We start from the raw sequence: 14,194 nt of genomic DNA, 5'->3' as shown, positions 1-14,194 counted from the left end.
AGGTATGGACATTATACTAATTTATTTTATGTTATTTTAATTTAAAAATATGAAATTAGAAATTTATTTCTTGAAACATTAGTAGTCAAAGGGTACACTTCAAATTCCTGATCCTTGTTTATTTGTTGTATAGGTGGATGCTGTTAGTATATCCCCCCAAGTCTTCACAATAAATTAACAATTAAAAAAAATACACACACTACTTAATTCTATTGCAGAGACACACATACATTTGAAGTGTGTCTAACCTTTAAGTCTACAAAAATGTAGAAGACACTATAGTATTTGCTGGTTTAGAACTTCAAGGTCTATGTATAGCAGAACTGCAAAACAGACAATATAGATTTATACAGATTTGGACTGGACTTGCAGTTCAGTCTGGAAGCTAGCATCCTGGTGGAGTTATTAGAACAAGGGTGTTTAAACAACCAGTATCAAGTCCCACCCAGGCGACAGGTCATGTATTTGACAGGGTGCTTTGTGCTGGGTAGAAGGAGGGCGATCTCATTGTGGGGAACTTAATGTAGTTCCATTGTTGTGGATGGATCACTACTTGGTCCTGACACATCAGGAACATAATAGAAACATCCTGCTGCCAAGCTGAAGAGCTCCTCTGCTGGCATGGAGAATGAGGGTCTCGAGGAAGGAGGGCATCTTTCTGAGGAAGAGGAAAACACTCCTTTACAAAGGAAGTATTCCTTGGGTGACAAATAAACATCTTCTTGAGCAGAGACTATGCCTCTAGGGCTCCTTGTAGTGGTAATTAGGCATACACAGAGATGGGTTTTGGTGGGTGCATTTAATGCATATCAAAGGTTGCAGGCATCACATATTGGTTAGATAGGCTGGGTAGAATCAGTATTGTAGTGCACACTAGCAGCAATGACAATGGGAAATACAGAAGTAAAGTTTTGCAAGTAAGATTAGGATGTTAGGTAAGGTGATGCAACCTACAACCCCTATTGTAGAATTCTCACAAATGCTACTTATTGCATGTGCAAGACCACTGAACATAGGGTGTTAAGGAGTCTCAATATATGGGTGGGATGATGTCAGAGGAGGTGGGGTTTAGATTTGTTAGGCACTAAGAAACATTTTGTGAAAAGCCAATTGGCAGGAGGGTCAGGCCAGACACAATCAAGTAATTCACATGGTGCATAATTAATTTACTGCCATAAGATGTGATGGTGGCCACCATCTAGGACAATTTTAAAAGGGGATTAGATAAATTTACAGAGGACAGATCTACTAATTAGTGCAAATGATAGTATATGTGACCTCCAGGTTACCCTTTGAACACTAGTTGCTAAGAGGACTGTTGCCTTCAGGCTCTACTTGCAGGCTTCCCTGTGTGTGTGTGTGTGTGTGTGTGTGTGTGTGTGTGTGTGTGTGTGTGTGTGTGTACAAGTCCTGGGCTGATCTTTGGAAATAATAAATGGCCTGGTGACTGGCATGATTGCTTTTAATGCCCTCTTCCACCTAGTGGAGTCCAGCCATCTCCATGATTTCCCAAGGAGCCGGGGGCAATAAAGGGAGAAGGGAGATGGACATATTAATGGGGTCAGAAGACCTATGACTGGTTCAACCAAACATGTTAGAACACATTATAGCCATTTTAAATATCTAAAGTGGAGTTTGTTTATTATTTGGTTGCTGAACAACTCCAGGCACGCCTGGAAGAAGCGGACCATTTGGATCCCTTCCAGTCGGAATTCAGGCCTCATCATGGGACTGAAACTGCCTTGGTCGCACTGGTCGATGATCTCCGGCAGGCTAGAGACAAAGGTGAGAGCTGTTTCCTAGTTCTGCTGGATCTCTCAGTGGCTTTTGACACTATCGACCATAACATCCTTCTGGACCGTCTAGAGGGGTTGGGAGCTAGGGGCACTGCCATACAGTGGTTCCGCTCCTTCCTCCTGGGCCATGCTCAGAAAGTGGTGGTGGGGGATGAGTGTTTGGACCCCTGGGCTCTCACGTGGGGTGCCTCAGGGCTCTGTCCTCTCCCCCATGCTTTTTAACATCTACATGCAGCCGCTGGGAGAGATCATCAGGGGGTTTGGGCTGGGTGTTCATCAGTATGCGGATGATACCCAGCTCTACCTCTCTTTCAAATCAGAACCAGTGAAGGCGGTGAAGGTTCTGTGTGAGTGCCTGGAGGCGGTTGGAGGATGGATGGCAGCTAACAGATTGAGGTTGAATCCTGACAAGACAGAAGTACTGTTTGTGGGGGACAGGAGGCAGGCAGGTGTGGAGGACTCCCTGGTTCTGAATGGGGTAACTGTGCCCCTGAAGGACCAGGTGCGCAGCCTGGGAGTCATTCTGGACTCACAACTGTCCATGGAGGCACAGGTCAATTCTGTGTCCAGGGCAGCTGTCTATCAGCTCCATCTGGTACGCAGGCTGAGACCCTACCTGCCTGCAGACTGTCTCGCCAGAGTGGTACTCTGTTTCTCTCCCGCTTGGACTACTGCAATGCACTCTACGTGGGGCTACCTTTGAAGGTGACCCGGAAACTACAACTAACCCAGAATGCGGCAGCTAGACTGGTGACTGGGAGCGGCCGCCGAGACCACATAACACCGGTCCTGAAAGACCTACATTGGATCCCAGTACGTTTCCGAGCACAATTCAAAGTGTTGGTGTTGACCTTTAAAGCCCTAAACGGCCTCGGTTCAGTATACCTGAAGGAGCGTCTCCACCCCCATCGTTCTGCCCGGACACTGAGGTCCAGCGCCGAGGGTCTTCTGGCGGTTCCCTCACTATGAGAAGCCAAGTTACAGAGAACCAGGCAGAGGGCCTTCTCGGTAGTGGCACCCACCCTGTGGAACGCACTCCCACCAGAGGTCAAAGAGAACAACAATTACCAGACCTTTAGAAGGCATCTCAAGGCAGCCCTTAGGGAAGTTTTTGATGTTTGATGGATTTCTGTATTTTAATGTTTTGTTGGAAGCCGCCCAGAGTGGCTGGGGGAACCCGGCCTGATGGGCGGGGTATAAATAATAAATAAATTTATTATTATTATTATTATTAAGTTTATATACAGCCCTTCATGTAAGGATCAAAGGGCAGTTTACAGTATACAACACAAAAATATTTAACAAACAAAACACAATCCCCCCGCACAGTTTTAAATGTAATGAATTGTTTAAGTAGCCAAAGGCCTAATTTTCACTTGGAGCCTAATGAAAGCTCCAGAAGAGCCTCCCTGGGAACGGCATTCCACAAATGAGGAGCCCCTGGAGAAAAGGCCCATTCTTACGTCGCCACCCTCCGGATTTCTCGTAGAGGAGGCACAAAAAGGGCCTCAGAGGATAATTGCAGAATTAGTTCATATGGGGAGAGGTGGTCTTTAGAAGGTAGAACCATTTAAGGCTTTATAGGTCAAAACCAGCTCTTTTAATTGGGCCTGGATACTATGTGGCAGCTAGTGCAGTAGGGCAAGGATTGGTGTCATATTCTCAAACCACCATGCTCTGGTGAGCAACCTGGCCACTGAATTCTGCACCAACGTTTGAGTGGTTAAGGTAGGTGTGGGGGACTAGGACCTGACCAAAGGGTCTGGTTTTGAACTGCCCACCTTTGTAAGTATTCCCACTTTGTCAGGAGCACCCACCTCTCAAGAACCTTATGTCATCAGGTGACCGATTTTTCCTTTGAAGTTCAAGCTGTGCTGCCAAGGAAAATCCCAGGAAATCAAAACAGTTTGACATCAACTATTGGACTGGCTACACTTGAAAGTTTCCGATACTCTGAAGTGTAGCTGATCACAGTGAAACTTGAAACCACTGTGATCAAGCTGACTAGCACTGTGTTCAAGCTCTGCTTCTGAAAGGGATCAGCTACACTCCAAGCCTTGCATTTGTTGCCAAATTAAAATTCCAAGGAACTATCAGGAGCACATTTTAAGGTTCCCAGTTGCTTCTTTGCACTCATGTTGTCCCCTTCCTCACACATGACATCACATGTTACATCAGGTGTCACTTGGGAGAAATGGCCTTGCGGGCCAAATTATGACCCTTGTAAAAATAGTTTTATAGGCGCCGTAATCTGCTCTGAGGGCCCTTTTATGGTAAAAGTTGTGGGACATAAACACCTGTCGAAACTGCCCTTCTGACACCCCATCACGATAGAAGATTATTCGTGTCGGTTTGAAGCGTGTTGACTTGTAGAACTGGATGAGAAGTTCTCGAACCATGGAGGCCAAGTCTTGGATGATCTCCTGGCGGGGTTTTTGAACTCTCACTGTGGCACAGTACCTGCTTGGATGGGCATCCATACTACCTACAACCTAAAGCAAGAGAGGCACATGAAGAAAAATGATCGTTCCAGACAGACAGCACTTTATCTAATCAGCATAAATAATTTCCCCCAACAGGAAGCACAAGTCTTCAGAGAGTGACAGTTGCAAAAAGCTGTGAAAACTGCTTATTACTAAATTTTGCTGTATAAAAGCTTGGAAAGTCATCCACATTTAAGAATGCAGTATGTTTTATCCATTGAGGGCCAAACAACTGTGCTTCATTCACCATGTGAATAATACATGGCTAATTTGTCATATACACATCTAGTGGAGCACTCATGACATACACACAGCAAATACACCCACTTGGACAAACTGAATCTGATAGCACTGATGATCCTAATGCATGGGTTAAGAGATATTGTGGAATCTGTTTGTTTTTACTATAACCTCAAGATCCACCAACTAAAATTTGGTGTATAAGACATGTTCTTAGATTTGAATAATTTTGAGTCTAGCAACAGTTTTGAGTATAAGCACCAAACCAAGCCTCCCAAATCTTTCACATGCAAAATCTATTTCTGGTTACTCCAAGTTTTCTTCATTTCAGCAGTATTATTTTGTTGGGTGGTGGGATTCATTCTGTTGCTGCTGTTGGTTTTGTTAAAAAATGGGGAGTCAGAAATCCTTGCTGATCAACTGCAAATGAACCGGAAATACCAGTCGACCCAGATCTGCCTTCTCACAGCTATCACGATGTTATTATCTATACACTGGCTTCATTCACTGAAAATACTGTGATGATTTAGTGCAGTAGTTTTCAACTAGTGAGCCATAAATGAAGGTGGTCCTTTTCCTCACTGTGCAAGAGGAGAGGGTAGTGTGAAAGCCTGAGGATTTGCTTTGGTTTCTTCCTGTTTGTGCAAACAGCACTAAAACATGGTGCAGCATTACATATGTGCAAACTGAACCTTTCTGATTCATAATAATGCTCCATCTTACGCATGGTTAGCCCTACAACCCCAAGCAACAGTCATTTTGTATTAGGGAATGCTTTTATTACATCAGAAAACTAAGCACAAAAGGAGGCATGGAGAATTAATGAGACAGAGACAAGGGGCCTATTTAAGGCAGTCAATCCTTGTGAACATTCTCTCTCTTTCACTCTCTCATAACTAAGGTATTCAACCAAGGTTGGGTGGGGGGCACACACAAATGTGAATGCAACTCACAGCAGCAATAGATGGCTTCTTTCCATCCCCAGCAGGTGGATGAGTAACATCTGCTCCCAAGAAAATCACTGGTTGTTGGAACACAGAAGGTCTTAAAAAAAAGTGACATGTCAATCTCAAACCCAAACTTCATCTACTGCCTTCCTCAGAAGGGTCCTAGACTATGCACCTCACATTCTAGAAGGTAAGCAACTATTCCTGAAATGCATTCATGGAGTCTAGAAATCTTCATACAGAAAATTAAAATGCCACAGTTTAGTTGTTTAGAACACATAGCTGATTTTGGATGCACCAGACTTCCTCTACTTAAAATAAATAAAAACAAACACTCAACATTGCTGTAGGAGGCAGGGAAGCTTTGAACACATGGGCTTACTAAAGATGTGCAATTCAGAGGGCATCTTACAGTCAGTCTCACATTCCTGTGACTGGAGCTGATGACTCAAATCGTGTGGCCAGAGAGGTGGACAATATTGCTCACTATGAATTATACTGCTCCCTGTATAATTCCTCAGGGATAGGTTTTTGAAATTGATTCATGATACAGTTTATTCTTTGAATAGTGGGGACAAAAACTGTTAGTAGATGATAGGAATAATATATAAGGAATATGGTTGCTATAGTAATCCGGACGGATCAGACAAAAATTATCCTTCAAAATGAGGTCCAATCTCCTAAAATGTACCTTTCAAATTGGTTGTATGTATGTATGTATTTATTTTTGCAATCTAATCAGTCAGATTTTTATTGATTGCAGCCAATAGCCATTACAATATGATTAACACAAAACCATCAAGAACATCTAAGATTATCAAATTATCGTTCCCCAAATCACTTAGATTTAGCTGTGTCAAGCCCTGTTTCTTATTAAAGTTTTCAATAAGATAACAGCTGCAAAAAATACAAATATTTCTTATGTCTGTACAGTCATACCTTGGACCCCGAATGCCCTGGAACTCAGACGTTTTGGCTCCCAAACACTGCAAACCCGGAAGTGATTGTTCCAGTTTGCAAACATTCTTTTGGAATCCAAATGTCCGACGGGGCTTCTGATTGGCTGCAGGAGCTTACTGTAGCAAATCAGAAGCTGTGATTTGGTTTTTGAACGTTTTGGAAGTTGAACTGACTTCCACAACAGATTCTGTTCGACTTCCAAGGTACGACTGTACTTTTGCGATGACCAATGTTGCTTTAGCAAATGAATTTGGCTATCAAGTCAAGCATGTTACATCAGTAAGGCTTTTTTATTTGGTTAAAACTCACATTCTTAAGATTCTTTAAGTCAATAAATTAAATCTGAATATGGAAGAATAGCTCTGCAGGAAAAATGTAATTTGCCTTTAGCTGAGGATTGTCGGAACCCGTGGTCCTCTAGATACGCTCAACCCCTGCCAGCATAGCCAGTTGTCAGGGATAATTAGAAGTTCAACAACACCTGGAGGGCCATAGTTCTCCGCCATCCCTGTTGTTATCTGAAGTTATTATAACTATATATACTTAACAATTGCAGTTAAAACCATTTTGATTGTCTTTAAGTGCTCTCTATTACACTTTATGCCAATCAGTGTGGTTTTTAATTGCTTAATCCAACTGACCATTTCATGCCACATCTGGGGGGGGGGAGCAATTCCCTTAAGTTCTACAGAATACACAGTTCTGACAATGGCCTTAACATTAAGGTAGGATTCTTACCGTTGATGAGGTACAAGGATGTTGTTGATTCCTCCCAGTTTTACGTTAATCTTTAGGCACAAGTTAGAGAGGGTTTGAGGAGATGTTTTTATGACATTCTTGACTTGAACACACTGTGTGGCCATCCCCAAAAGTGTGTCCCCCACACGCTTCACCTCGGCTGAGAAACAAGCATTGATGTGAAGGGATTTCAATATTTTACACCACAGCACAGTTCTAAAATCTGTCCCTGCAATGTCAGCTCACTAAGTCATGCCCAATGCACAGGATGTCAAGAGACAGGTACAATATTAAAAAGCAGCACAACTCTATCTCTTCAGTACTTTGAAGAATGAGGTCCCCCCGATAGGCAAAGAAAACTGGAGAGAATTGAACTCATGATGACAAGAGGAGCTAATCTGCTTTTCTTCATATGGAGCTAATCCTCCCTAGCAGCTAATAGGGAGGAAAGCAAGGAAGCTTAGCTGGAATAAAGAGAGATCAACAGGAGAAAGAAAACCCAAGACAAAAGTTTCTCCTTCCTTGCAAATATGAATGCAAAGCTCTCCTTCCAAGCAAGAGTTTTATCTTATCCTGGACAACATTTCCCCCTCTTCCAGCTTGTCTATTTCTCAGCCTCACAAAATAGCAAGACACAACTAGTCTGACCTATGTTGCATGTCCAACTGCCATTTCTTACAGCAACTTGCTATGCTAAGATTACCATTTGAAAGCTTGAAAACAGAAGCGATCAAACACAAGCTGAACCAAAATACAACTTTAATATTTATTTACCATACACTGGTGTTTTCCCTGGTAGGATGACTATGATGAGCTGGAGCCCAGAATATGTGTTTTTAAGGTGTCGGAACATAGGCTCCACACTGTCGGCACCTTGTGCATATTTACAGAAGCATGGTTGACCTTGGATTGGCATTCCTGCATCCTTGGAAATTTTGCGCAGCTGATCTGTAAAACCCCTGGCAAAAAATGGAAAGCTTTCTGAAGGAGGAATAACGAACATCCACCAATAGAATAACGAACATCCACCAACAGAATCTAAGCATACCTCCACCCCACAAAAATCCTGAATACCTTGTTCTTCCAATCCCTAAAGTTGTGGGTGCATAGATCACATACTTTCTCCCTCCAGCTACTTCTTTCTGTAGTGAGAACCTTCAACAAGATTTATGGTTATAATGGTACCACTCTCAAGCCCATTTAAAATGTTGTTTCAAGTTCCTGTTGATTACTGGTTTGCATTACGCATGATTAAAAGCGTTGCCAGCATAGCTTTTAACCACACATAAGGCTGTCAGGGGCTGCTAAAGGAGAAACTACACATAAAGGAGAGGTTTTGTGGCCAATGTTTGTAGCCAATGGTTACTGTTTTACTATATAATAAAATCTTAAAAGATATTGTCATGCTGCAGTTAAGTTGGCATGGTCTCCAAGACGCTGCAACTGCAGCATAGCGGAACAGCAGGTGGAACAGTTCGAGAGAGCTGCGGAAAAACAAGTGAGAACAGCTCTCCAGAAACTGTCCTGCTCAGGTGCTACTGCCCATCTCACACCTTTAACCCTTCATTCAGTCCCTCCTTGCCACAATGTCAAAACTACCCAGTGAATTCAATCATAAACCAAAAAGTAAAGATGTGAAAAACAGGTTGTCAGCAACAAGGCAGCTTTTGGGTAAATAAATCCCATTTGTGAATAATGTCAGCAGCAAAGGTTGGACATATTCACAGGTTTTAAGGCAGAAGCACAAAACACATAACCTCTTCTAATCAGTGACCTACCATGCAATAAAAAGTGTGTAACATGAGGGCAAGGGAAGGAAGAGAGAAACAGCTCACTGCCTGATTAACAGGTGGCTTACTTCAATATTTCTTCACGACATTGTCTCTGTGTTGCAAAGCAAGCAATTGCCCACATCTTGATTTCCACACCAGTATGAAACTGTTTTCCCCGCATATCCCACACACCATGACTTGGTGTTGCAACTGTTCGATTCTATGGAAATAAACGGGGAGGAAAAAAATAAGATATTAATGTAGTGGTAATTTACAACATGTGCATCAATAAATCATTCCACAGATGTTTAAACTCAGACGGTTCTACGAAGGGAAGAGTCACTAAACAAAGTTAGAATCCCATCTGAATATTACACCAGGAGACAAACAAACAAGGGTTTCTTACCCGCCCTCCGTACTGCAACATGGGAGCTGGAAGCACACGCCCTGTTACATGAGCCATCTCATCACGGACTTTAAACTGAAATTCCTGAACAAATGGGTCTGCATCATAATTAGCACTTCTCACCTGGCATAAAAGTGGAACAAAAAAAGAGTCATATTGAATACACTTGTTATTGCAGAAGTGCTAATTTAAGGGTTCAATTCCTTTCTCCTCCTCTAAGCCAAAAGCAAACCACGTATTCCAAATGTGGAACAAAGTCCTTCTGTGATTCTTCAACACAGACTTGGCTGCCTTAAATTACAAGCCATTTGCAAAATTTCCCATTATTATTTACTGTTCATACCCCATTTGAAGATGCTTAAAAACTTACTAAAGATGGCTGCTCACCAAAAACTATGCTATGCCCTTAAGGCTGAACCTCAAAAGTTGGCACAATTGAGGCATGTAAATTTCCTAGACCAGTGACACACAAGGAGAGCACATACATTTTATCATGCTCCATTTGAGGGGAAGCTGCCCTTTCTTAAGAGAAATCTAAAGCATCAACAACTGAATATAAGCAGAGTTTCTTCCAAAAGTTCAGTCTAAGCCTCAATAGACGATGACATACTGTTATTGTTATTTATTGTATTTGTTAGCCTCTTTAGAAAAAAATAAATAAATCTCAAAGCAACTTAACAGCAAGATGAAATACAAACAAGTAAAATAAATTAAAAGCTAAATTAAAAATTTACATACAATGCAACATTCCTAAAATGTTCATTGAACAATAGAATAAGACATCCTACCCTAACCTATCGAAGGATGAGCATTTATAGCCTGGCCTGCATAGTCCCAGGTTTCTACTCACTCCCTGCAGACCATGGGCCCAATTAGGCCTGTTAGGCCTCTTAAGGTTGGCCCACCAGACAGTTTTGGGCAAATCACACCAAACTTTCTCATACCTGACATCAAAAGATTTCTGCTAAGGTGAATGAAAAAACATGCAAAGCATCTTACTAAAGATTAGAAGAAACAAATTAGCCATAGGTCTTGGCATGCATAGGTCTTGAAGATGCAGAGATAATGAGATAAATGATGCACTAACTTTCATGTACAAAGCAGATTAACCCAAGTTTTGTCCTCACTAATTGATTTCAGAGGTGGGGATAACAGTTTTGAAGTCAGCAGCAACACACTAAGCAGAGAAAATGGCAAAAAGGAGGCTGTGGGATTTAAGAACAAACTAGGAAAGACCATGTTTTATCTTCATTAGTCATTCAAGAGTACACAAGCCCACTTTCCGTTTCAAAAGCAAACTAACCAGTCTGCTTATTTCTTCTTGTCTATCTGGGGCAGATCTTGCTGTTGCTTTTATCATGGTTGATGTTTGATTGTCTGTTAGTTTCTTGATACATCGCTGGCCTGCCACGATGTTACAAACCTGCAAAAATGGAACATGTCAGTCTAATGATGTACATTAAGCAAATGGAATCATTTATGAACATAGCATATTGCCTGCCAAAGCAAATTTAGGACTGTGTTCTAGTAATGTGAGCATTCCTTTGTGGTAAGAACCTCAGTGACATGTTTCCACAAAAGTTAGCTTTTCTAAAGCTTTCCTAAAGTTATCTTCCTAAGATTCAACATTCAGCATAGGAGAAACTGAATGGTTTTAAAAGAGGATTAGACAAATTCATGTTGAATAAGGTTATCAATGGTTATGTTCTACCTTTACTGACAGTGGAGGTATGCTTCTAAACACCAACAGCGGAGAATCCTAAGTGGGAAGAGTGCTATTGGGCCCAGATCCTGCCTTCAGGCCTCCCATAGGCTTCTGGTTAGCCAGTGGGAGAAAAGGATGTTGGACTAAATGGGCTGCTGTTCTGATTCAGCAGGCTCTTCTTATGTTCTTATTGACAAGTTGACGAAGTCCATACCTTCCATGCAGAAGGTTCCAGATTCATTCCCTGGCATTGCCAGCTGAAAGATTAACAAGACGCAAGGCTGAGAAAGAGCCCCTTGCTTGCAATTCTGAAGAGGAGCCACCAGTCAAAGTAGACAATACTGGGCAAGATGACCAACAATCTGACTCAATAAGGTAGCTTCATATGTTCATTGTAATCCACCAGTCAGAGCCAGTTCTTGAACTGAATAGAGCTTGCAATATTTCCACAAAAAATCTAGTTACCCCAAACTTTCCTCATTTCAGCAATATTATTTAATGCAGTGTGCAGGGGGGGGCATTTTATTGCACCAAATCCTACCGAGCATCACTGGGTGGTGACCTGAAAACAGGTGCATTCCATAATTGTCACCTCCCTTTAGAATGCCTTCTCCTCTGCCATACATAAACCATCATTCATCAGTTGCTTCAGATGTCTTGTAAATATCCTTTTGCATTCCTTGACCCATAAAATTAGATCTTGATGTTACTGGATTTGCTTTTTCCATTTTTACACTTGCATCTCAGTTCTTATATTGCTTTATCTGTTTTTATATTGCTTTTATGTTGTATTTTTATATACCACTTGTTGTTTAGTCGTTTAGTCGTGTCCGACTCTTCATGACCCCATGGACCAGAGCACTTAAATATTTTACCACTTAAATATTTTAAAATGTGAAGCTTTTAAAAAAATATCGGAAAGTAACACACACACACATGCCCTAAACACAATAAAGGGTCCTGTGGGCATCTTAAAAACTAGCTTGTTTGTTATGGCATACACTTTCATGTACTAAAGCTCATTTCATCAGATAAATGGAGTTATCTTTAGATGGCAGGAATGGCTGTAGAGAATGGTGTATTTTAAAAAATGTATACATGAAGCTTTAACTTTTTTAAAAAATAAGCCAGAAAATATTTCCTTTATATAAAACGTTTGGCAAACTGCTAGCACTGCACACAGTTAAAACATCTGATAAATCCTTTTTGGCTATGCAAAGTAACAGTATTCTGAATAAATTACTTCAAGAGGCAGATAGGTGTGTTTCTGCTCCTGTCCCACTTGTAGACAAGGAAGATGAGGATATTTCAGCTGCAGGTTGTACTTTTCTCTGAAGTACTGTGCTACTGTTCTCTCCACAGTCTGACCGTTTTCTAACTGCAATGGGAAACTGAAAAGAGAAATTGAGTTTTAATCAGAGTAGAACTGAGGGAGTTAACTGCCTTCTGGGGAAAAATAAGTGATTTTTCTGGAAGTTATACAACATTATTTTATCATTATTTTTGGTATCTGAAGAAGTGTGCATGCACACGAAAGCTCATACCAAAATAAAAACTTAGTTGGTCTTTAAGGTGCTACTGAAAGAATTTTTTTATTTTACTTCGACCCAGACCAACACGGCTACCTACCTGTAACCAACATTATTTTATGTCAGTCTTATAATAATAAATAAGAATTTTTTAATTTATATCCCGCCCATCTGGCTGGGTTTCCCCAGCCACTCTGGGTAGCTTACAACACAACAAAGCATCAAACATTAAAAAACAAAATATCCTATATGAGTAACAAAGAAACCAATAAATCAATAGAAACCAATAATAACAATAATAAACAGTTTACAGTTATACCCAAATTAAAATAACCGCCAGCCCCAACTAAACATTTAACCAACATAAACCCAACAAAAACAAAACAGAGGAACCAAAAATAGAACCATTTAAAACATTTTAGCCAATTGCCCTAACCCAAGAGATGTTCCAGTAATGTCCCTTCGGCCTCCAAGGAACCTCTCTTAGGAAGGAAACAAAGTGGCTTCAAATCAGTGTGAAGGTAAGTACAAATATGCATCCATGAATACAAGGGAATAATACAAAAATGAAAACAACAGCAACAATGTATTTTTTAAAAGTACTGTGCAATTTGGGTCTATGGACCGCAATCAAGTTATGTGTGTGTGTGTGTAAATAAAAAACCAATACAGTGTCATGCATTCCAAATTCTAGAAAAATTGGATGGTGGATTTTTACTGTGGCCATGTATGCAACATTCCAGTCAATTGTTTAAAACATTTGCTTACGTTTGATGACTGGCAGGTCTCCGTGTAACGTTACAGACACGGTACTTTCGTCTCATTGTTCCACAGTGAGTCACTTCAACCTTCAGACCTATGTGAAAACAAAGGGGGAAAAGAGAAATACTGATGTCACAGAATGGCTGCTCCCAAAATGGTACACGCACAAGCTGTTTTATAACAGAACATGCATATTAATGTACAACAGAATAAGAATGCCATCAGGCTTCTTATTATGGAACAATTATACAAAGAATGGTTACTTTGAATGTCTCATTTCATATGCAAAACAAGGGAGTCTGGAGGAAAAGAGGGTCCAATAGACCTTTGGACAAATAATGTCAACTTTCCATTGGGCCCCTTTTGCACGAGCACATACTTTGTTTCTCCGAAAATAAGACACTGTCTTATATTTATTTTTCCTCAAAAAAACACACTATGGCTTATTTTCAAGGAATGTCTTTTAAATTGGAGATATGAAAGGAACATTTCGTACAAAGATTACCATAATCAAGGACAAAAGTGGTAAGGACCTAACAGAAGCAGAAGACATCAAGAAGAGGTGGCAAGAATACACAGAGGAATTATACCAGAAAGATATGGAGGTCCCGTACACCCCAGGTAGTGTGGTTGCTGACCTTGAGCCAGACATCTTGGAGAGTGAAGTCAAATGGGCCTTAGAAAGCATTGCTAATAACAAGGCCAGTGGAAGTGATGATATTCCAGCTGAACTATTTAAAATTTTAAAAGATGATGCTGTTAAGGTGCTACACCCAATATGCCAGCAAGTTTGGAAAACTCAGCAATGGCCAGAGGATTGGAGAAGATCAGTCTACATCCCAATTCCAAAGAAGGG

General features: G+C 41.0%; 1 protein-coding gene across 3 annotated transcripts in view; it reads right to left on the bottom strand.

Annotated features, from left to right (window-relative positions):
- LOC118086559 (protein argonaute-3) overlaps nt 1–14,194 on the bottom strand; it is a 52,109-nt gene that overhangs the window by 4,260 nt on the left and 33,655 nt on the right. Inside the window, exons 7-16 of one of the 3 annotated variants that reach the window (XR_004692758.2) lie at nt 13,345–13,432; nt 12,291–12,438; nt 10,646–10,765; nt 9,343–9,465; nt 9,023–9,156; nt 7,939–8,123; nt 7,165–7,324; nt 5,473–5,563; nt 4,094–4,288; nt 249–658 (exon numbers count right to left, since the gene is read on the bottom strand). Coding sequence is in view for 2 of the 3 variants with exons in the window: in XM_035118313.2 (XP_034974204.1) it covers nt 458–658; nt 4,094–4,288; nt 5,473–5,563; nt 7,165–7,324; nt 7,939–8,123; nt 9,023–9,156; nt 9,343–9,465; nt 10,646–10,765; nt 12,291–12,438; nt 13,345–13,432 (1,445 nt within the window). In the remaining variant the exon portion in view is untranslated. The remainder of the gene's footprint in view (nt 1–248; nt 659–4,093; nt 4,289–5,472; nt 5,564–7,164; nt 7,325–7,938; nt 8,124–9,022; nt 9,157–9,342; nt 9,466–10,645; nt 10,766–12,290; nt 12,439–13,344; nt 13,433–14,194) is intronic. The other 2 variants (XM_035118313.2, XM_035118311.2) reach the window with 2 other exon arrangements.

This window comes from Zootoca vivipara, chromosome 6 (assembly GCF_963506605.1).
Source record: "Zootoca vivipara chromosome 6, rZooViv1.1, whole genome shotgun sequence".
Classification (NCBI taxonomy): Eukaryota; Metazoa; Chordata; class Lepidosauria; order Squamata; family Lacertidae; genus Zootoca; species Zootoca vivipara.
Note: the sequence above shows the minus strand (reverse complement) of the source record. Positions and strands in the feature narration are given on the sequence as shown.